Source organism: Nomascus leucogenys, chromosome 20 (genome assembly GCF_006542625.1).
Source record: "Nomascus leucogenys isolate Asia chromosome 20, Asia_NLE_v1, whole genome shotgun sequence".
NCBI classification, from domain to species: Eukaryota; Metazoa; Chordata; class Mammalia; order Primates; family Hylobatidae; genus Nomascus; species Nomascus leucogenys.
Genome location: NC_044400.1, coordinates 40,477,153 through 40,500,603, shown reverse-complemented (window position 1 = coordinate 40,500,603; position 23,451 = coordinate 40,477,153). Strand labels below are relative to the sequence as shown.

General features: G+C 36.3%; 1 protein-coding gene across 2 annotated transcripts in view; it reads right to left on the bottom strand.

Annotated features, from left to right (window-relative positions):
* Window positions 1-1,260, bottom strand: part of GABRG1 (gamma-aminobutyric acid type A receptor gamma1 subunit) — an 81,053-nt gene extending 79,793 nt beyond the window's left edge. For both annotated transcript variants that reach the window (XM_003258400.4, XM_030801248.1), the window contains exon 1: window positions 989-1,260. In XM_003258400.4, coding sequence (XP_003258448.1) covers window positions 989-1,092 — 104 coding nt within the window. In that variant the 5' untranslated portion in view covers window positions 1,093-1,260. The remainder of the gene's footprint in view (window positions 1-988) is intronic.
* Between the last annotated feature and the right edge of the window lie 22,191 nt (window positions 1,261-23,451).

Sequence of the window (23,451 nt, the reverse complement as noted above, 5' to 3'; positions counted from 1 at the left end):
GAGTTACTTTTTTATAATGTAATGTTAAAAGTACATTTACTTGAAACAGGTTGCATGGTATGAGTACCATGTCCAAGACCTTCATAAGTGTCTATGTCTTAACCAAGATATTTTAGCTCAAGTCACCCACTACTCCTACATATAATCCAAGAATGAGACCTGAGCATTTTATATGTCTACCAGAATGACTTAAACATTGTACTGAAAGGTATTACAGTCCAGTTTTGTTCCTGTTAAATTTGAAATTTGTGATTGGTGACACTTTTCTCTCTCTCTCTCTCTGTCTCTCTCTGTCTCATACACACACACACACACACACACACACACACACACACACAGCCAAGACATTCATGCGGCCACACATTTTTAATTACTGATGGACAGCCAATTAAAAAAAAAACATTCAAATCTGGTTCAAATTAAATACACACGGTTATTTTTTACTTGGATACTATACATTTTTAATGCTGATAGATTTGTTTTTAGCCAGATTTACAGTACTTCTTGATGTAAAACACTGGTTTGTTCCAGAAAGTTACCAAAAACGAGGAAAGGGGAAAAGCAATAGCAGTAGGTAGAAAAACATTAAACATATCATGCTGTGTAACAACAAGTTTCTGAAATAACTTTGTTTTTAAAATGCAGAATCATCCAGAAAGTTCATCGGTGGCATTCATTCAGTAAATTTACTGGCAAAGTCATTTCTACTCCCCCTCACTCCTTCCCAGTAACTCAACCTTCACTAGTTCACTAGTTTATACTCTGCTTGAAGTCAAAAACAATTGAACCAATCTCATGCTTCAGAAATATGTTACTTTCTTTCTATCTGAGAATGAATAGATCTAATCAGAAAATAAAACGATGGTAAATACCACATATGTGTTAGGAAATGCAAATTACTTAACGTAGAATAATTTTTAAAAGAAAGGGGAATAAGGGGAAAGGGGTAGATAGCAAAGAATAGTTTTAAGCCCCTGAATTTACTCACCAGTTTCCCAAATGCAGGGTCAGTAACAAGAAGACCAACCTCACCCCTCTACTTTGACTCCGCAGAAGAAAGGGGGAGAAGAGAAAAGCTTTCAAAGGACCCATCGGAACCGCTTTTTCTACGTGTGTTGCACTAGCTCAATTCTCCCAGCCAGGACTTTTCCTCCCACCTCAGCAGCAGCTGGCTGAGTACAGAAGGGAGAGTGTGGAAAGGCAGTGCACCTCCCAGCCAGGTAGGACGCGACTCCCAGCAGAATTGAGCCAAGGAGCCAATCAGGCCGAGAGGATGCTGCCATAAATTATCTTAAAAAGAGTTGAGCCAATCAGTAGCCCAAGGAGGCGGGGTTCTCCTACTAGAAATTGAGCCCAGTAGGGAAAAGGGCTCCGTTTTTCTAAAAGAAAAACAAACCTCTTCTCCCTCGCAGCCGCGGAGAAACGTTTGAGTGGCCTTGAACAGAATCCCTCCCTAGGGAGAGGCTGCCTTTCTCCTTCCCGTCTGCTCTTCCTCTTGTCTGACTCTATTTCGGGGCGACTGCCTCTTTCCTCTCCCGCGTTCGGATTCTAAATCTGTCTTCCAAGAGAGACCCGTGGGAAGCAGGCAATGCCTAATTGGTTTTCCCCAGGTTCGTGAGGATTCTGTTAATTTGTGTTAATCATTTCGTTAATTTTGTGGGTGGGGCGGTGTCTCCTTTTTCTTTGCAGATCCAGCACCTGGAAGGATGCTCCGCACAAATGAGCACTCAGGAGATGTTGAATATATAATTGAATGAATGAATGAATGAATGAGCGGGCTCCATGCATTCCTGGTTACCACGTTTGCTCCCCCCAACCCCCTTCCACCGCCTTAATAGTGAGAGAGGATATGCAGGCTTCCTCTCCCGCCGGGCACCGAAAGATGACACTAATGAATAATGCCAGGCAAGAACTATCTCATCTTACAAACACAAAAACAAGTCTGATTTTATAAATGTTGTCTTAGCCATAGGAGCTGTAGACCTATCAGATGGGCAATCTTAGTTCTCTTCCCCACTCCCCATCTGCTTTTGCATCTGTTAAGCCCCAGTGTTTGGTACCTAACTTCAGAGGCTCTGCTTTGAGTTCCTAGCAGAGCTCCACAGTTGCCGTGGTAACCAGAAAGCCTCTGGCAGCTGGAACAACTGTACAGGCGAAGACGCTGGAGGTGGTGGAAGCAGGCGCTTTCTCTGCCCAGCCATCTTCTGTCTTAAAACGCCTTCCCAAGAACCTGCTTCCCACGGAAGCCTCCTGGGGTTGGAATCTTTAGCTGTTAATCCACCCCACAACTACCTGGAATTGGCCAGATTCTGGTTTGAACTGCAATTTACTACCCAGTTACCTGAGCATACTTGTCTGCCTCAAACGGTTCAAGCCAGAAGTAACAGGGTTTGTGCACGGCCGTAAGGTAACTGTTGCTGCACTACCTACTGAAATCACTTAAAGAAACTGGATAGGGGTAACGAGGTTACTGATTCTTGTTCTCGCCGGAAAAAACAAATGGTGCAGTGCTAGGCGTTTCTCCCCCTTTGATTGATTCTCCACCCTTTTAGTCTCCTCTGGTAATGCGCGTTGACCCTCCTTGTTTTTCTTCTCCCACTACACATTAATTAGGCAGTATTTTTCTCTTCCACAAAGCATGTTAGTCAAGGTAGCCCATATCAAATAGTTTATAAAACAATAAAGTTTAATTATAATAGATTTTAGGGTGAATACATTTACATAAAATGTGATGTCAATATAAATTTGAGGGTTTTTTTTTTCTTTTACTGCTTCAATTAAGAATGTGCTTTGGATAGCTATTTTAACTGTTTCGTTGAATGCACACACTAACTCGCTGATCGGATTAGCCAGAGAACTAGGAATTGATTCATTAGAAGTATGTTGTGAATAAAAATACTTGTCTGATTACCCTTTGCATTGTGCTAACATTGGATAAGGTTTGTAAACATTGATGGGAATATGATACTTTATAATATTGCATGCAACAGTAGCTGATAGTCCTTCTGTCAATAATTTTTAACAAGGTCTTACTCTTTAATTTTACATATATAACTGAAAGACACTGAGAACAGTTAAAAGAAATTAATGAGGAAAGGTAAAGGATATCTCCTTGGGTAGTAAGAATTTGCCTGTTTATTCTTGTAAACGATTTTTAAAAGCTGGAGAGAATTTCCCTTATTCTCCAAAATCCAGGTTTTTGCAAGTATTATGCTGAAATATTTTCCAACTTGTTTCATTCATTTCTTTCAAGTACTTTTATTTAACTATTTCTATGTTTCCTCCTTTGATATATATTTTCTATTTTTATAATATGTGTTTTATGGGAAACTTATCCTATTCTGCTATAGTTAATTATAATTTCCTATGGACTATCATATGTAAAGGGGATCTGAATCCTGCAGAACCTGGAAAAAAGGAATGATGGTGTTAGGTATCACCCATTTGTTGACCCTGAGAGTCTGCCTTATTTGACTTGATAAACCAGTTGTATGCATAGTGGGGAGGAATGTGGGGAAAGATACATACTATCGGTTCAGAATAAAGCAAATGAGGTACATCATACTCATCAAACAAACTAGTGTCTTAGAGGGGCACACTCATTGACTCGGAGAAATAAGATCAGGTGTCTTACAGAATTCTAGGTTAGAATACTAGAAGTTGCTATAGGTAAGGAAGTGAAGAAAGCTCTCTGTCTTCCATTACTATAGTGGTTTTCAAGTGGAGGCAACTTGACCCCGTGGGACTTTTGTCAATGTCCAGAAATATTTTTGGTTATCAAAATCTGGGGGTAAAGGCAGCTACTAGTATTGAATGGATAGAGGCTAGTGTTGCTGCTACATATACTAAAATGCAAAAGAAGGCCCTCCCACAGCAAAGAATTGCAGAGATCTAAGTGGCAATAGTACCAAGGCTGAGAAGCCCTGACTTATGAGTGAAGAGAATAGTAACGAGAGTCTACCGAAACTGATGATTTCCTTATATTGTCATTGAAGCTACCATTTCCCTCCTCCTTCTTTTGAACCAATGTTATTATCCACTAGGCTTATATATAGTTATAATGACTATCTACACAGTGCACAACAATTTTTGCCCCAAAATTTGTTCAGGGATCATCTTAAAATAAAACATTTGGGGTATCTCTTTAAAATGCAGATTCATGAACTTCACCATTAAATATAATTTTTAGCAAGAAATTCTGGAGATATTTTATGCATCTGAGTTTGAGGAAAAAGGTTCTACCATCATCTCACAAAATAGCCAGCGAGACAGAGACCTGATCATATATGTGCAACCACGACCTTAGTAAAGCAGGGGCACAACATGATTCCTCTATCCATTGTTAATTAATTCATTCAAAACTATTTATTAAGAAACTCTGATGTCAGGAACTAGGCCAGGCATTAGAAATACAATGGTGAACAAGTCTTACTGCCTTGGTTTCTTTGTTTGTAAAAAAAGAGGATAATAATTCTGCTTAGTTTATAGAGTTTTTAAAGGATTAAATGAATTAATACACGGAGATCACTTGAAACAGTGCCTGGATAATTAAAATTACTCAAAATTTTAATACCGTTATCTCATCGATGGTAGGTTTCAAATCTAATTATTCATTCCAGTCTCTAGTACAGCACCTGGTACAGAAGAGTTAATTTGTAAAATGTACAATCTATTAGGAAGAAAGGAGATAATTAGGAGACCCTGTTGTGCTCACCCTACCTTCAACATTATCTTGATATTTGCTTTCTCCAGATCAAGGGGACATTTTGAGTTGTATTCTACCTCTCCTAACACACTCTTCTTCTGATGATCGAAACTCTATACTTCAGCCAATGCGTCAATTTCAGGTTCCTAAACTTATCCCTCAAAATCATCCATTTTTGTCTCACCACAGGCTATTCCATAGGAGACCCTTCCCTCTTCATCATCTGCTTAATCCCTTTTCATTGTTTCTGATTAATTTTATGGGTCATTTTTTTAAAGAAGCCTTTATTGTTCATTGCATGCTAGTCTGTGTTACAGAGATGTCCTATATATAATAATGGTTAATAATTTTGAGCATTAGCTGTGTGTTCCCGGGCATTGTTCTTAGCAGTTCTAGGTTATGGGTGCACACTGTTATCTGTCCTCCTAAAGTAAATGCTTTATTTCTGTATCATGGAATACATTACATTTTTGGGAATTGTCTGTATTTCTACCTAAACTTTCAGTTCTGTTTTAAAATTTTGCATAGTAAGGATTGATACTGCTTATCAGATCTGGTATTATGTCACGTGTTTAATAGTATATGTGCATATTTGATTAGTACATCTCTCTACACAGAATGTAGCTCTATGAAGGTAGGGCCTTAATTTGTTTTCATCACCTCTGTATCCCTTTCATATAAAGCAGCGGCTAGAGGGTAATAGGCAGTCAATAAATATTTGTAGAATGAATATAGATTCAATACGTAATTTACTAAATAAGCAGATGAATAACTTTAACCTTTTGATCTATCTATCTATCTATCTATCTATCTATCTATCTAAGCTATGAAGGAATCTCTGTTCCTTAGTAGTGCTCTCTAGTGTTCAGATGCAAGTAGACAAATTCCAGATTTTGATGCTTGACTTATTCCTTCCCATGAGACCATAAGGAACAATTATTTTTCTGATTCACTCCTTGTCAAGACCAAAATCAACAAACTCTGCCATTTCAGTTTATATAATCAGATTATTTTTTATAATGAAACAGAGGTGTTGACCAGCACAAAGATATTTTGAAAGACTGAAGGCATGCACTCTTTCTTCGCCAACCTGTACAATCTCCTTAATCCTGTGCCTGGCCTCCAGAGTGCTGCCAAGAAAGAGTGCAGTAGTCCTTGATGTCAGATAGGAATGGATCTCTGGCTTCTAACTTACGTTGTTTTAGCTTTTTTGTTTCTGTATTATAATTTCTGAATCTGAACTTCCGTCACTATTATCTCTACTCTTTCTTATATCTTCCGTGCTTTCTTTTTACTTCATTTGCCCACAAACATGTAACTGCTCTCGTGTCTAATAGTAAAGTACACATATACACCATGTTTTCCTTTTCCCCCCTCAACCATCCATGCCTTTTTAAAGCCATGCTTCTTTTTTCACCAGCCATTCACTCACTAAACTCTCTGGTCTAGCTTTTGCCCCTGTGACACTAATGTCTGCATGTTGCTAATCCAGTGGAAGTTTCCAGTGCTGAACTGTGTGATCTCTCATCTGCATTTGATCACTCCCTCTTTCTCAAAACATTCCTAGATGTTATATTTTTTTTCCCATGCACCTTTCGCTAATTCTTTCTAGGCTTCTTAACATGCCTTTTCTACCTTACCTCAACACTTTGGAGTTCCTCAAATATTAATTTGACTTCTTTTCTTTTTGCACCACGCTGTCATCATTGGCAATCTCATCTATTATCAAATATTTATATATTATTGTAAGAACTTAAAAATATCTCCTTAAGTCATATTGCAAGTCAAAGAAGTTTTATTCGGCTTGAGACACATAAATCTAAAAAACACCAGCTAGCTAGTCCAACTAGAGACCTTACAGTTTTTATTTCCCTTGACATATATGTCATCTAATCTATCACTAGCTCTTTTTAATATTCCCAAACCTTATCTTCAAACTATCCAATGTAAATAGATTGTGGCAACCATAGGTTCATGTGTAAGGTGGCCTGGGTTCAAAATCAAGATCTTCTATTTACTTATTTTTTCAATGCCTTAATTATCACGTGGTTACTGTAAAAATTACATTAGTTAGTTATATAAAATACTTAAAAGAGGGCCTAGCACATACTAAGTGCTCAGTTAATCTTAACAAGCATTACTACTGCTATTATCAATATTCAACTTCCTTCTAGCTCCACTGCCAATTAATGTAAGGGGCCATCAAACCACTACAGTCACCTTCCATTTCTAATCTTGTCTACCTTTTACTTATTCTTTATATAACTACTAGATAGCCCTTATAAAAGGTGAAAACCTAAAATTCTGTCCATTTTAAACCATTCAGTGACTTCCTATTCTAGTTAGAACAAAATGCAATATGATTATCATGGCCTGTGAGATGCTGAAGCTTCTGGCCCTATGTCTGTCTCCTGCTCCATCTTTCCAGCTCTCTCCTCTTCTCAATGTGTTCCAGCCAGAGTGACTTCCCTTGAGGCTCTTCATTGCCATGCCTCATTTTCACCCAATGGTTTTGTAGATGATTTTTCTATATACTAATTACTTCATCTCACCTTTCACCCTTCCTCAGCTATTGTCCTATTTTCACTCTCAGCTTAACTAGCCCATCCTTAAAGAAACCTTAGTTCTTCAATTTAAATTAACTCCATCATTATAGCATCTAATAGCACTCAGCACTTTTCCTTCCTGACATTTGGTGTATTTTATAATTAATTGATTCATTTAATTTGAGATAGTCACTGAGCACCTGGGTTTCAAGCACTCTTCTGTGTACTAAGGATGCTATAAATGCAAAAAGCAGACAGATTTTAATGCTCTCATAAACAGCATTCTGTTGCATTCTGTTGAACTTTCTATAATAAATAGTTTTATTCTTAAAAATATTTTTACAACCAGTCTAATTTTTGTCTCTTTTCTAGACTGTAACCCATTGATGACCAGTGATTATTGTTTCTTTCTTCCTTTACACTATCTCTAGTCTACAATAGTGTCCATCATAGCCATTTATTGAATGAATAAATGAAGAAAGGGATGAAGTGCAACATTTCTACATTACTGTCTCTATAATTTGGGTATTATAGTTCATTTCTGTACACTTAAGCTTCTTTCATATAAAAAGCTAGGATATTAATATGAAATTTGAAGAATTGAGGTAATATTATATAATTTAAATAAATTGTCTACCAAATAACTGTCCCCAATAAATGGTAGGGATGTGGAGTCAGGAGCGTAAACCCCTGTAAGCATCATGAATCATGCAATTATGCTATCTTTGCAAAAAGAAGAAATGCAGAGTCAAGTAACATAAATTTATGTACTGCTTACACTAATTATTTTTGTGATCTTTGGCAAATCATATCTCTCTGAACTTTAAATTTCTCAATTACAAAATGAAGTTAATGATTATTTTTATCATTACGGGTGAATATGAAGATAAAATAAAATAATTTTAATGCAACTCTTTGTAAACTATTGTGATGCAGAAGTATAGTTTTTAATATTATTGCTATTACTTTTTGATGATCAGTACAAAATGACAGGAACCAGAGAAGGCATAACAAAGAAACACAAAATATCAAGAGTTAACAATTACATAGTCCTTGCGGTTTGCTACATATTGTATATCTTAATTGATTTCGATAACTTCACTTATTTAAATCCTACAACAATCCTATCAGGTAGTCACCAGTAGTTCTCCTTTATTTTATGGATGAGGAAACTGAAGAGAAGAGGTTTAGTAATTTTCCCAGGTCACAAAGCAACTATATAATGAAGCTGAAATTTGAACCTAGAGAGTCAGGTTTTAGAGCCCAGGTTTTGAACTGCTACGTGATAGTGTACTGAACAGCAGATTAGTCATGATATCTGCTTTAAAATAAATTGTTCATATTTCTGCCAAGGCCACATTTTCCCTCTCAGATAAACCAACGTGGCTATTTCAGTGACTACATACCAGGGTATCATTGTTGTGAAAACCTTTCATATTTCACTTTAAAGGGCCATGCCATACAAATGTCAAAAGTATGAAGAGTTTTTAAAGAGTGATCCTCATGCAGCCATGTTTCAAGAGAATATAATCCTGTTTAAGATATGAGACACTTACAGGAAAGAGATCCAGTACTGGGAGATTTATTGTAGCCTGACATTTAATGAAAACCCTAAAGGTTTTGATGGAGCTTTATTATATCAATTACTCACTTACCTCATATGTAGCCTAATATATTTTATTTTAAAAACGCCTTGCTTGCAGAACCAGTGTTGAAATCATAGCCCCCAGGGCATCTTTGAATGGGTCCCATCCACTACCTAACTCCCTACTCATTGAATTTATAGCCTGTGTTGTGTGGCTTTGGCTAGCAGCTAAAGAATAATATAATTTCCTATGGTCGTAAGGGTCCAGAGAGAAAGGGAATCTTCTTCTACTTGCATATTTTCCCCCTTATTTGTCTCACTGTAGCTTCCAGTCCACCAAAATACTAAGCAACTGCATATAAATACTTGGAAATTATTTAGAGCCCCATGAGGAGGTACCACGCACACCAACAGAATTGCCAGTGTTTATTGACAGAAATCTGTGGAGCCCATATGGTAATGAGTTCTAAGTTTGTTGGATCAGATTGAAAAGACTATAATGTTTACTTGACAAAATGTGTTAAAATGATTGGTACACTAAGCAAAGATTCTGAATTCAATATATTAAATCAAGAAGCTAAAGAGTGTTCCTGACATTTTGCTTCACTAGTTGACTAAACCTTTACTCAAAGGTAATCTATAATAATGAAGTTGAAATGTCCTTAGATCTGCAAAGCAGTTATCCAAAGTTTTAGGAAAAAATGGTAGTTAGAGTGGATTGGTCCTGTAAGACCTGCTAGCCAGTCCCACGAATGCATCTGTGAGGCAAACGCCAGCAGATATAAAGAACTCTATAGCGGCTATTATGTACAGGCCAGGGATGATAGTAGGAAATAGTATGATCAAACTGGATTCCTGAAATTCAATGGGAACCATGGGATCTTGGGAATTCTCTGTATTCAATGTACATGATAAGATTCCAGAATGGCAGGGGCCAATTGGCAACAATAATAAGAGATAAAATGAGCATCATCTTAAAAGTTAATGTGAGCACCAGATTTAATATTACAGTATTGGACAGAAGAACCCTAGCAGCCAACAATGAAGTCTGACGTGAAAATATCCTTGGCACTAGAGTTACAGATCAAATGTTTGTATCCCTCCAAAATTCATATGTGCAAATCCTAACCCCCAATGTGGTGGTAAAAGAAGGGGGGGATTTGGAAGGTAATATATCATAAAAATAGATCCCCTGTGAATAGAATTAGTGCTCTTACAAGAAGAAACATGAAAGAGATTTTTATCTTGGTGACGTGAGAATACAACTAGAAGACCACCATCTGCAAACCAGGAAGAGTGCCCTCACCAGACACCAGATCTGTTGACCCCTGTATTCTTGGACTTCCCAGACTTTAGAACTGTGAGAAATAAATTTTTGTTTAAGCTACTCAGTCTATGTTATTCTATCATAGCAGTATGTAACTGACTAAGAGGGTTAGCTAATTTACTATGTTGCCCTCAGAACTGAAGTAGATGATTGTTCTACAGAGTCTTATTGATGTGTGTAGGCAGAAAGGCAATAGATCTGATAATGAGAGATGCGATTTCAAGTACCACCGTGATATCCAAACCTCTTATCCAATTTTAGTCGTGGACCAATTTATGGACCCAGAGCATCTTAATAAAGGAGAGTGTGGGTTCCTTTAAGTAATGATGCGGCTATACAAACAAAAAATTGTACTGAAAATCTACATCCGAGTCTTCCTCCAAGAACTCCTGCCGCTATTTATTAGAGTGACTGTTTTAGAAAGGGAATAACCAGTCTTTTAGGGACTACAATGCCCTGGCTCAAGCTGACAGAAATTTCCGGGTACTCAAAATGCCACTGTGGTCGAGTTGTCATAGTAAGGGCCGATGAATATCAGGTGATAACTGTGATTATGGTTAGGTCCACAGTCGGCCTATGTCTCTCTGCACATATCCTGCGGCTTTATCCTAATTAAAAAATGTGCAGTGATAAGAAACATAGAAACTGGTAGAAAACAAAAGGTTTTTTGACTTGTGGAGACAAAACCCAGTGAAAGCCATAATAATTACTGTCACCTACCAACATAAGAAAAACGTAAGACCACATGTTGGCCTCATCTAGGACTTAAAAGGTGAAGCAGTGGTATTTCTTATCAAATGTACATTCAGTTTGCTTATTTGCTTTGTATAGAAGGCAGATGGATAAAAGAAAATGATGGTAGATTAATAAAAAATGTAGCTAGGTAATGATTTCACTTGTAGCTGCTATCCCAGATGTGGTTTTATTGCTGCAGTTAATTAACAATCCCCTGACACCTGGTATGTAGCAAACATTTAGTGGCAAAACCCATTAGAAGAAAACTACTTTCAGCCGAGAGAGTTAACAATACACTGCCAACTGACTTGCCTCAGTGTTTAATCAAACATCCAGCTCCATGACATAATCAGTCTAAGGGTACGTTGATTGGCTGTCTGTTTTATAAGACATCATGCTGTTCCATTACAGGGATGACACCATGCTGATTGGATCTGGTGAACATGAAGAATGAAATACTCTGGAAGAATGAAATACTCTGGACATATACATAAAGGGTAGAAAAAGAAACATAAAAAATCAGAGGCCTGGTACCTCATGATATTTCTAAGGTTTCAATGGTCTGCACATGTCTAGATATCCCTGTGCAGGTGAAGGGCGATTTGCTGCATTAGGCTCTTCCTATCATTAAGGAAGAAGCTTGTCTCCTTCAATTTTGGAGGCAGTATGTACTTTATCTAGGTTTACTACTCCAACCCATTTACCAAGTACTCTTAAACTCTGTTTTTCATTAGACTTTTATTCTTTTTATTAGGACTCAGAAAAAGAGAAAGCTTGCAATAAGTTTAGACTACTTCACAAGCTTCTCTCTCACTTGGGCCACAGGATACTGAAGATTCAATTATGTTTGGCATGATTGTAGCAGATAGGGTTACTGTATGGCGCTTTGGGGAAGATTCCTGTTGATAAATCACAAAATAGACTTTTAAGATTTCAGAGCAGAGCTATAAGCTAAGCCATCATTTTAAGATTATTATCCCCTTTTAAGAATAATTTCTGCTTCTATGGCACCTAGTAAGATGAACTTACTACAGCCCATTGCCATAAATGATGAGCTATAAGCTAAGCCATCATTTTAAGATTATTATCCCCTTTTAAAGAAATAATTTCTGCCTTGCTACTGCACTAGTAAGATTGAACATACAAACCAATTTATAAATATAAATATAAGCATCATTTAAGTTTTATCCTTTTAAGAATATTTCTGCTTGCTACTGGTACCTAGTAGAGATTGAACACTTACTACAAGCCACAAAATTGCCATATAACGTGAGCTAATATTGCCTGACCAACAAATAATAAAATAAAAAATTGACAGAAGCCAATCATAAAGTGCATGTGATACATATGATATCAGGCTTGAGTGGTGCCTGAAGATGTAGAAAAGCCACACGAGCAAGTCAGCCGGATATCCATGGACCTTACTCTAGCTTCATTTCCCCATCTATTAACCTTCACCCTTAAGCCTAACTAGGAGCTTCCTAATACTATTTAATTGAAGAATGAAAAATATCAGTCTTTGTTTACAAATGATTCTGCAGGATTGACTTGAACTACCCAAAAAGAAAACCACAGTCGTGCAATTCTACTTCAGGGTATCTCTGAATAAAACGGTAAGGAAAAAAATCTTCAGTAAATTCAAAGAGTGTACCTGTTTGCAGGTTTTTTCTTTCTGAAATGAGAACTAGCCAGAGATAGGATCTACATTAATCCTAGACTATGGCTAAGGGTCAGATACTTGGAAGGGACATAGTTTAAAGTTGGTGAAAAGTAGGACTAAGGGAGAGGAATTTGGATAGATCTCTATAAATGGGCAGGGAGTCAAGATTTTTTTTGTTCCATCTGTGAATTCTCACTAGATTAGCCTCAGCAGAGAAAGATACTCATAATCAGGTGAACAAGATTATCTGTTGTGTGGATATCAGTCACTCGCTTTCACCAGCCACCCCGTCCATACGGAATGTGCTCTTAAAGTAAACAAGGCAGCAGGGATGAAGGTTATACATAGATTCAACAACATGGAATTTTACTCACCAGATATTGTCTGACTTGATGACTGTCCAGCCTATTTATAGCAGAACATTATATTTACCCCAATAATGATTATATCCTCTAAGACCATCAATCAGTCACTTGGTAGGAGAAAAGACTCCCTATTCAATAAATGGTACTAGGATCACCAGCTAGCCATATGTAGAAGATTGAAACCACACCCCATCCTTTCACCATATGCAAAATCAATTAAAGCTGGATTAAATATTTAAATATAAAACCTAAAACTATGAAACCTCTAAAAGAATACCTGGAAATAACAGTTCAGGACAGAGGCCCTTGCAAAGATTTCATGATGAAGACACCAAAAGCAATCGCAACAAAAACAAAAATTGACAAGTGGAACCTAATTAAACTAAAGAGTTTCTACACAGCAGAAGAAACTATCAACAGAGTAAACAGACAACCTACAGAATGAGAAAAAATATTTGCAAACTATGCATATGATAAAAGTCTATAAGGAACTGAAACAAATTAACAAGCACAAAACGAACAACCCAATTTAAAAACTGGTAAAATCGATGAACAAATGCTTCTCAAAAAAAGACATACATGTGGCCAACAAGCATATGAAAAAATGTTCCACATCACTCATCATCAGAGAAATGTAAATCAAAACCTATATGAGATACCATCTCATACCAGTCAGAATGGCTATCATTAAAAAGTTTCAAAATAACAGATGTTGGTGAGGTTGCAGAGAAAAGGGAACACTTACACACTGTTGGTGAGAATGTAAATTAGTTTTAGCCACTGCAGAAAGAAGTTTGGAGACTTCTCAAAGAACTTAAAACAGAACTGCTTATGTGACCCAGAAATCTCATTACCGGGTATACACCCAAAGGAATGTAAATTGTTCTACCATAAAGACACAAGTATATGTATGTTTATTGCACCACTATTCACAATAGCAAACACACTGAAACAACTTAGATGTTCCTCAAAGGTGGACTAGATAACGAAAATCTGGTACATATACACAATAAAATTCTGTGCAGCCATAAAAAAGAACAAAATCAGGTCCTCTGAAGCAACATGGATAGAGCTGGAGCTCATTATCTTCAACAAACTAACACAGGAAGAGAAGACCAAATACCACATGTTCTCACTTATAAGTGGGAGCTAAACATTGAGTACACATGAACACAAAGAAGGGAGCAACAGACACCAAGGTCTACTTAAGGTTGAAGGGAGGGAAGAGGGTTAAGATTAAAAAACCAACATCTGTTTCTCTTTACTTCTACTACACTGTATATGTGGTCTATTTATAGCAATTTGTATCTTTTATTATGGTGATTTTTTTTTTTAAATAAATAGAAGACTCTGTGTCAGGAACTCTCTTCTCTCTCTCTCTCTTTTTTTTAAATTATGTATTTATTTATTTGAGATGGAGTCTTGCTCTGTCACCAGGCTGGAATCCAGGGGCCCGATCTTGGCTCACCACAACCTCCGCCTCCTGGGTTCAAGCGATTCTCCTGCCTCAGCCTCTGAGTAGCTGGGACTACAGGCAAGCACCACCATGCCCAGTTAATTTTTGTATTTTTAGGAGGGATGTGGTTTCATCATGTTGGCCAGGATGGTCTCAATCTCCTGACCTCATGATCCACCCACCTCAGTCTCCCAAATTGCTGGGATTACAGGCATGAGCCACCTCGCGCAGCTAGGAATTCTCTCTTTTAATTTTGTGTCCCTAGTACCTAGCAACAGCGGGCACATTCTTTTGTATGAAAAGGGTTAATTTGTTGTCAATTATCTATTTATCTCTATTTACCCATTTGATACATCTTTGATGTTTCCTATAAATCTCATACTGAACTGTAATCCCTAATGCTAGAGGTGGGGCCTGGTGGGAGGTGTTTGGGTCACAGGGGCAAATCCCTCATGGGTTGGTGCTGTCCCCATGATAGAGAGTGAGTTGTCACGAGATCTGGTTGTTTGAAAGTGTGTGGCACCTCCCCCACCCCTCTCTTGCTCCTGCCCTCATGTGATACACTGGTTCCCCCTTGGCCTTCCACCATGACTGTAAGAAGCCCAAGGCCTCATCAGAAGCTGAGCAGATGCTGGCACCATGCTTCCTGTACAGCCTGAAGGACCAGGAGCCAATTAAAATTATTTTCTTTATAAATTACCCAGTGTCAATTATTTATTTACAACAACATAAGAATGGCCTAATATACTATCTGCTTAACTATCATCTGCAAAATAACAAAATTTAAGTCATGAAAACATAGTAAAAATTAAAGATGTGTCAATTGATTTGGATGCAAATGGTGAAACATATAAGGGTTAATATGAGAAGGAATTTCTCATTAGCAATTGAGATATTTCGAGGGTTTGCTGCAATTGAGTTGTTCATAATTATGGCATACTGCAGTATTGCTGGACAAAAACAGACTTGAAAGTTAATCAGGGAAATTGTGTCATATCTCGTGGGTAAAAGAGAGAAATGCATTTGTCTGGATATCCAGGGTAGTGACAAAGAACAAGAGTATGCTAATTAATCTCTGAAATATTATGAGGCACATAAGGAATACAGAAACAAATGGGAGAGAAATCCATACTAAAATGTTTTGCAAGTAGAGTAGCTGGAGAGGAGTAAGCCTCTATAGATTTATATGACACATATGCATAATATTGTAAGCATCTCTCCAAAATCAAATACTTGGTTAATACTACAGATTTTTAGAGTCAGTTTCAGTGATGTTTCTTCCGTCATATGCATTATGATAGTTCTGTGTTATTCTCTGAAAACTGAATTTTATTTTAGCAATATGCTATTAGTTATTCGAAGTCAGTAGTTCATTTAGTAATAGCCCCTTAATAACTGCTAAAAGTGCCTATGAATTATTCTGCCCAAAGCAAATGGTTGAAATGGTTATAAAGACATGAAAATATCTGTCATAGTCTTTAAGAATAAACTTATAATCAGTAATTTTTTATTAAAAATAAGGTTAAATTAAAGAACATGTTAGATAATTGAATACCTTTGTAAACATTGAAAAGTAGACACAAGAATTGTTTCTCTTGAACCAAAACTGGCTGCTCCAAACTTGGCTGTTTAACAGAGAGACCTAGTGGAGCCAGTAAAAATAAAATACCTGCAATTGGTACAATCTGATTTAGAGTTTCAATAGGTGAAATCCTGAAATAGGTATGTTAAAGAAGCTTCTCAAGAGATTGTTATGTAAATATAGACCTGCATTTGAAACCGCTGATACCAAATACAGTGGCAAGCTGTAGTCGCTATATATTTGTTCAGTGAATATATAAATGAATTAATTGTTTTTTTATTTATCATTTTCTAAGAATATTAAAATACTTCCTAGAATTTAAGTATTTATAGGCCAATATAATCATTCATATATGGGTGAGCTACCTCTTAGAGCTGATGACCTCTTAATGAAATGATGGATGAGATTCACAGTCTTAGAACTCCTCTTTATAGAAATATTACGCATTAAGTTTTTTCTGAGATTAGATTCCATCTCATCATTGATGCAGCAAATATTTGACTACATATAAAGGGTTCCTTCAAAGGTAAAAAACTAATGCCATAAGTATTTATATAGCCATTGATTTGCCTGTATACTGATCTTTATTCTAGACACACAACCAACATTATTTAAATTTCAACTCTCAGTGCAAGTACCACAAACCTATGTAGCCTTAGAATAAAAAAAAATACAGTATGAGTAAGAAACAAGGTCAAATACTGCCATTTTCACACATTACTTTACATATGTAATAGCCTTAGATGTCTGGTTTTTAATTTTTTTAATAATGGAATTCAGGACAGAGATTGCTACCTTGAGATAATTTTATCAACCACCTGTACGGCTCAATGGGGCACATTGCTAGAACTTGCTTCTGACAAGTATGCAGGAGGGCCATAGTTTTTATGTCCTTGTAGTTCACATTACTTCACCCTGTTAGGCAGCAATACCTCGTGTGAGATTCAAAGTTGGTAAATCAACCACGCAAGGAGAGTATAGATTAAATCGAACAGTGTCGCCCTAAAGGGAGATTAAAAGACATCTTCTTCAAGATAGTGAAAAACATGAGGCTGGGAGATAAAGTTTACTTATATGAGAGATTGATGAAATTGTTCTGAAAAATCTGATGTAATTAAAATGCAATCGGAATGGCTGTAAAAACTATTTAGGTATGTAAAATAATGGTTATTTAGGTACAATTTACAAATGGTAAAATTCATCCTTTTATGTGTATGATTCCATTGGCTTTGATCGTTTGTAACCACTGTCACTATGAAGATATAGAACACTCCCCACATATTTCATTATGCATCTTTATAGTCAGTTCATTCCAAAAGCCAGTGTCTAGAAATTACTAATCTGAATTCTATTCCTATGCTTTTGCCTTCTCCAGAATATAATATAAATGGAATCATAAAGTTTATAGTCTTTTTTTTTTTTTTTTTTGAGACGGAGTCTCGCTGTCGCCCAGGCTGGAGTGCAGTGGCACGATCTTGGCTCACTGCAGGCTCCGCCCCCTGGGGTTCACACTATTCTCTTGCCTTAGCCTCCCCAGTAGCTGGGACTACAGGCGCCTGCCACCTCGCCCGGCTAACTTTTTGTATTTTTAGTAGAGACGGGGTTTCACCATGTTATCCAGGATGGTCTCGATCTCCTGATCTCGTGATTATGTGTCTGTTCCTTAATTTAACATAATAAATTTGAGATTCTTCCTTATTAAATATTATCAATATTTAGTTCCCTTTATCACTGAACAGTATTGCATTGTACAGATGTGCCAAGGTATATTTACTCATTAAATAGTTAATGGATATTTACCTTGTTTCCAGTTACTGCTATAAGCATATCCATTCTCTTGGGTAGATGCCTGGAAGAACAATTTCTGGGTTCATATTACATTATGTACGTATATACATTTCATATATTATAAGCAAAGTATTAAACTGCTCTCCAAAGCAGCTGTACCATTTTGCATTCCTAGCAGCAATGTAGGAGAGTGGTTCCTCATCTTCATCACCACTTGATAATGCAGTTTTTAAAAACCATTCTTATATATGTGTAATAAAATCTCATTTGGATTTTTATTTAAATTTCCCTGATAAATAATGCTGCTCTTGCATGTGCTTGTTTATCATCTATATCTCTTTTATAGTGAAGAATCCATTCGATTTTTACTTTTAGTATTATTTTTTGTATCTCAGTAGTTTTAGGGTACATGTGATTTTTGTTTACATGGATGGGTTCTTCAGTGGTGAATTCTGAGATTTTAGTGCACCCATCACCCGAGGAGTGCACACTGTACCCAAAATGTAGTCTTTTATCTCTCTCCCCACTCCTCCTCACCTCCAAAGTCCATTATATCACTTTGTATGTCTTTGCATCCTCATAGCTTAGCTCCCAATTATAAGTGAGAACATATGGTATTTGGTTTTCCATTCCTAAGTTACTTCACTTAGAATAAAAGCCTCCAATTCCATCCTAGTTGCTGCAAAAGACATTCTTTCATTCCTTTCGATGGCGGAATAGTAGTCCATGGTGTATATATACCACATTTTCTTTATCTGCTTGTTGGTTGATTGGCATTTAGGTTGGTTCCATATCTTTGCAATTGTGAATTGTGCTGCTATAAACATGCATGTGCATGTGTCTTTTTCATATAATGATGACTTTTCCTTTGGGTAGACACCCAGTAGTGGGATTGCTGGATCGAATGGTAGATCTACTTTTAGTTCTTTAAGGAATTTCTGTAGTTTTCCAAGGTGGTTTTACTAATTTACAATCCCACAAGGAGCATACAAGTGTACCCTTTTCACCAATTCCATGTCAACATATATTGTTTTTTGACTTTTTAATTATGGCCATTTTTGCAGGAGTAAGTTGGTATCTCATTGTGATTTTAATTTGCGTCTTCCTAATGATTAATGATGCCAAGCATTTTTCATGTTTTATGGCTTTTAGTTCATCTTCCTTTGAGAAATGTCAGTTCATGTTGTTTGCCCATTTTTTGATGGGATTTTTTTTTCTTGAGGATTTGTTTGAGTTTTTTGTAGATTCTGGATACTAGTCCTTTGTCATATGCATAGGCTGTGAATATTTTCTCCCATTCTGTGGGTTGTCTGTTTATTCTGCTGATCGTTTCTTTGGCTGTGCGTAAGCTTTTTAGTTTAATCAGGTCCCATCTGTCAATTTTTGTTTTTGATATATTTCCTTTTGGGGTGTTGGTCATAAATGCTTTGCCTAGGGCAATGCCCAGAAGAGTTTTCACAATGCTATCTTCTAAAGTTTTCATAGTTTTGCGTCTTATATTTAAGTCTTTGATCCATCTTGAGTTGACTTTTGTATAAGATGAGAGATGGGAATCCAATTTCATTCTTCTACAAGTGGCTTGCCAGTTTTGCCAGTATCGTTTACTGAACAGGGTATCCTTTCTCAAATTTGTCTTTTTGTATGCTTTGTTGTAGATCAGTTGGCCATAAGTATTTGGCTTTATTTTTGGGTTCTCTATTCCATTGGCCTATGTGCCCATTTTGATACCAGTACCATGCTGTTTTGGCAGCTGTGGACTTGTAGTATAATTTGAAGTCTGATAATGTGATGCCTCCAGACTAATTGTTTTTGCTTAGTATTTCTTTGGTTATGTGTGGTGTTCTTTGGGATCCAGAAGAATTTTAGAATTGTTTTTCCTAGTCCTGTGAAAAATAATGATTTTTTTTTTTTTTTTTTTTTTTTTTTTTTTTTTTTTTTTTAGATGGAGTCTCACTCTGTCACCCAGGCTGGAGTGCAGTGGTGCGATCTGAGCTCACTGCAACCTCTGCCTCCTGGGTTCAAGCAATTCTCCTGTCTCAACTTCCCGAGTAACTGGGACTACAGGAACCTGCCACGATGTAGCAGACAGTACCTGCTAATTTTTGTATTTTTGGTGGAGATGGGGCTTCACCTCGTTGATCAGGCTGGTCTCAAACTCCTGACCTTAGATGATCCATCCACCTCAGCCTCCCAAAGTGCTGGGATTACAGGCATGAGCCACCGTGTCTGGCTGATGATGGTATTTTGATGGAAATTTCATTGAATCTGTCGATTGCTTTGGGCAGTAAGGTCATTTTCACAGTATTGATTATTCCCATCCATGAGCATGAGACACGTTTTCATTTATTTGTGTCATCTATGATTTCTTTCAGCAGTGTTTTGTAGTTTTCCTTATAGAGATCTCTCATCTCCTTGGTTAAATATATTCCTAGGTATTTTATTTTGTTCTGCAGCTGTTGTAAAAGGGATTGAGTTCTTGGTTTGACTCTCAGCTTGGTTATTGGGGTACATTGATTTTGTAACCTGAGACCTTACTGAATTTGTTTATCAGATCTAGGAGCCTTTTGAATGAGTCTTTGAGGTTTTCTAAGTATATGATTATATCATCAGTGAATAGTGAAAGATTGACTTCGTCTTTTCCAAGTTGGATGCTGTTTATTTCTTTCTCTTGCCTGATTGCTCTTGCTAGGGCTTCAAGTTCTATGTTGAATAGAAGTGGTGAAAGTGCTCATTCTTGTCTTGCTCCAGTTTTCAGAGGAAATGCTTTCAACTTTTCCCCATTCAGAATAATGTTGGCTGTGTGTTTGTCCTAGATGGCTTTGTTACTTCAAGGTAAATCATTTCTATGCTTACTTTGTTGAGGATTTTTATCATAAAAGGTTGCTGGATTTTATCAAATGCTTTTTCTGCATCTATTGAGTTAATCATATGTGTTTTGTTTTTAATTCCGTTTATGTGATATACAACATTTATTGACTTACCTATGATAAGCCATCCCTGTATCCACTTAATCATGATGTGTTATCTCTTTGATGTGCCATTAGATTTGGTTGTCTATTATTTTTTTGAGGATTTTTGCATCCATGTTCATCAGGGATATTGGTCTATCATTTTCTTTTTTTGATATTTCATTTTTTTGCCTTTGGTGTCAGGGTGTTACTGCCTTCATAGAATGATTTAGGGAGGATTCTTTCTTTCTCTATCTTTTGGAGTATTATCAGTATGATTAGTACCAAATCTTCTTTGGATGTCTGATAGAATTCAGCTGTGAGTCCATCTGGTGCTGGACATTATTGTGTTGGCAATTTTTTTTTATTACTGATTTAATCTCTCTGCTTGTTATTGGTCTGTTCACAGTTTCTATTTCTTTCTGATTGACTCTAGGAAGGTTGTGTGTTTCCAGGAATGTATCCACTCCCTGTAGATTTCTAGTTTGTGCATGTAAAGGTGTTCATAGTAGCCTTGAACTATCTTGTGTATTTCTGTGGTATCTGTGGTAATAGCTCTGGTTTCATTTCTACTTGGGCTTATTTGGATCTTTTCTCTTCTTTTCTTGGTTAATCTTGCTTATGATACATCAATTTTGTTTCTCTTTTCAAAGAACCAGGTTTTGTTTCATTTAGGTTTTGTGTTTTTTTGTTTCAATTTTATTTCATTCTGCTCTGATCTTTCTTATTTCTCTTTTTCTGCTGGGTTTGGGTTTAGTTTATTCTTGCTTCTCTGGTTCCATGAGGCGTGACATTAGGTTGTCATTTGTGTTATTTCAGGCTTTTTCATGTAGGCATTTAAAGCTATGAACTTTCCTCTTCTTACTGCTTTTGCTGTATCTCAAATATTTTGGTAAGTTGTGTCAGTATTATTTATTTCAAAGATTTTTTAAATTTCCATCTTGATTTAATTAACCCCCAAATGATTCAAGAGCAGATTATTTAATTTCCATGTATTTATATAGTTTTGAGAGTTTCTTTTGTAGTTGATCTCCAGTTTTATTCTACTGTGATTTGAGAAGATACTTGATATAATTTTGTTTGTCTTAAATTTATTGAGACTTGTTTTGTGGCCTACGATATGGTATGTCTTGGAGAATGTTCCACGTGCTGATGAGAAGAATGTACTTTCTGCAGTTGTTGTGGAAAATGTTATGCAAATATTTGTTAAGTCCATTTTTTCTGGGGTATACTTTAAGTCCATTGTTTCTTTGTTGACCTTCTGGCTTGATAATCTGTCTAGTGCTGTAAGTGAAGCACTGATGTCTCCCACTATTATTTTGTTGCTGTCTACCTCATTTCTTAAGTTCAGTAGTAATTGTTTTATAAATCTGGGAGCTCCAGCGTTAGGTGCATAAAAATTTAGGATTTGTGATATTTTCTTGTTGGGCTGAACTTTGTATAATTATGTAATGTGCTTTTACATCTTTTTATTTTAACTGTTGCTACTTTAAAGTCTGTTTTGTCTGATATAAGACTAATCCTGTTTGCTTTTGGTTTTCATTTGAATGGAATATCTTTTTCCACTTATTTACCTTGAGTTTATATGAATCCTTACGTGTTAGGTGAGTCTTGTGAAGACAGCAGATATTTGGTTGGTGGTTTTTTATTCATTCTGCCATTCTATATCTTTTAAGTGGAACATGCACGTGATTTATATTCAGTGTTTATATTTAGGTATGAGGTATTGTTCTATTTATCATATTATTTGTTACCTAGAACCTTTTTTTTCCATTGCATTATTGTTTTATAGGCCCTGTAAGTTTTAGGGTTTCTGGAGGTTCTGTTTTGGTGCATACTGAATTTGGTTTCAAGATTTAGAACTCTTTTTACCATTTCTTGTAATGCTGGTTTTGTAGTGACAAATTTTCTCAGCATTTGTTTTTCTGAAAAATACTTTATTGCTCCTTCATTTATGAAGCTTAGTTTTGCTGGATAAAAAATTCTTGGCTGACAATTATTCTGTTTAAGGACACTAAAGATAAGGATACATAAGAAGATAGCCTGATTCTTATGTACCTTGGTGTGATCTTTCATGCCATGAATTTCCTAGGAATTCTTTGAGTTTCTTAAATTTGGGTATCTAAATAATCTCTAGCAAGGCCAGGATAGTTATCCTCAATTATTCCCTTGAAAACCAATTATTCATAAGTTTGGCCATTTTACATAATTCCATATTTCTTGGACCTTTATTCAATTTTGATTTTTTAAAAATCATTGTCTAATTGTGTTAATTTGAAAACCTTATCTTTGAGCTTTGAAATCTTTATCCTTCTTGTTCGAGTCTATTGCTGAAGATTTCCATTGAATTTTTTTGTCTTTATGTCTTTCATTTTCAGAAGTTCTGATTGATTTTTTTTATGATACCTATCTTACTGGAAAATTTTATATTCATATCCTGAATTGTTTTCTTTTAAAATTTTGTTTATGTTGGCTTTTACCTTTCTCTGGCTTTTACCTTTCTGTGGCATCTCTTTGAGTAGTTTAATAATCAACCATCTGAATTCTTTATTTAGTATTTCAAAGATTTCATCTTGGTTTGGATCCATTGTTGGGGAGCTAGTGTGATATTTGGGGGGGTACCATAGAACCCTGTTTTGTCATATTACCGTAATTACTTCTCTGGTTCCTTCTCATTTGAGTAGACTATGTTTTCAAATTTTTCTTGAATTTATTTTACTTGGCTACATTTTTTAAAATTTCTCTTCTTCCCTC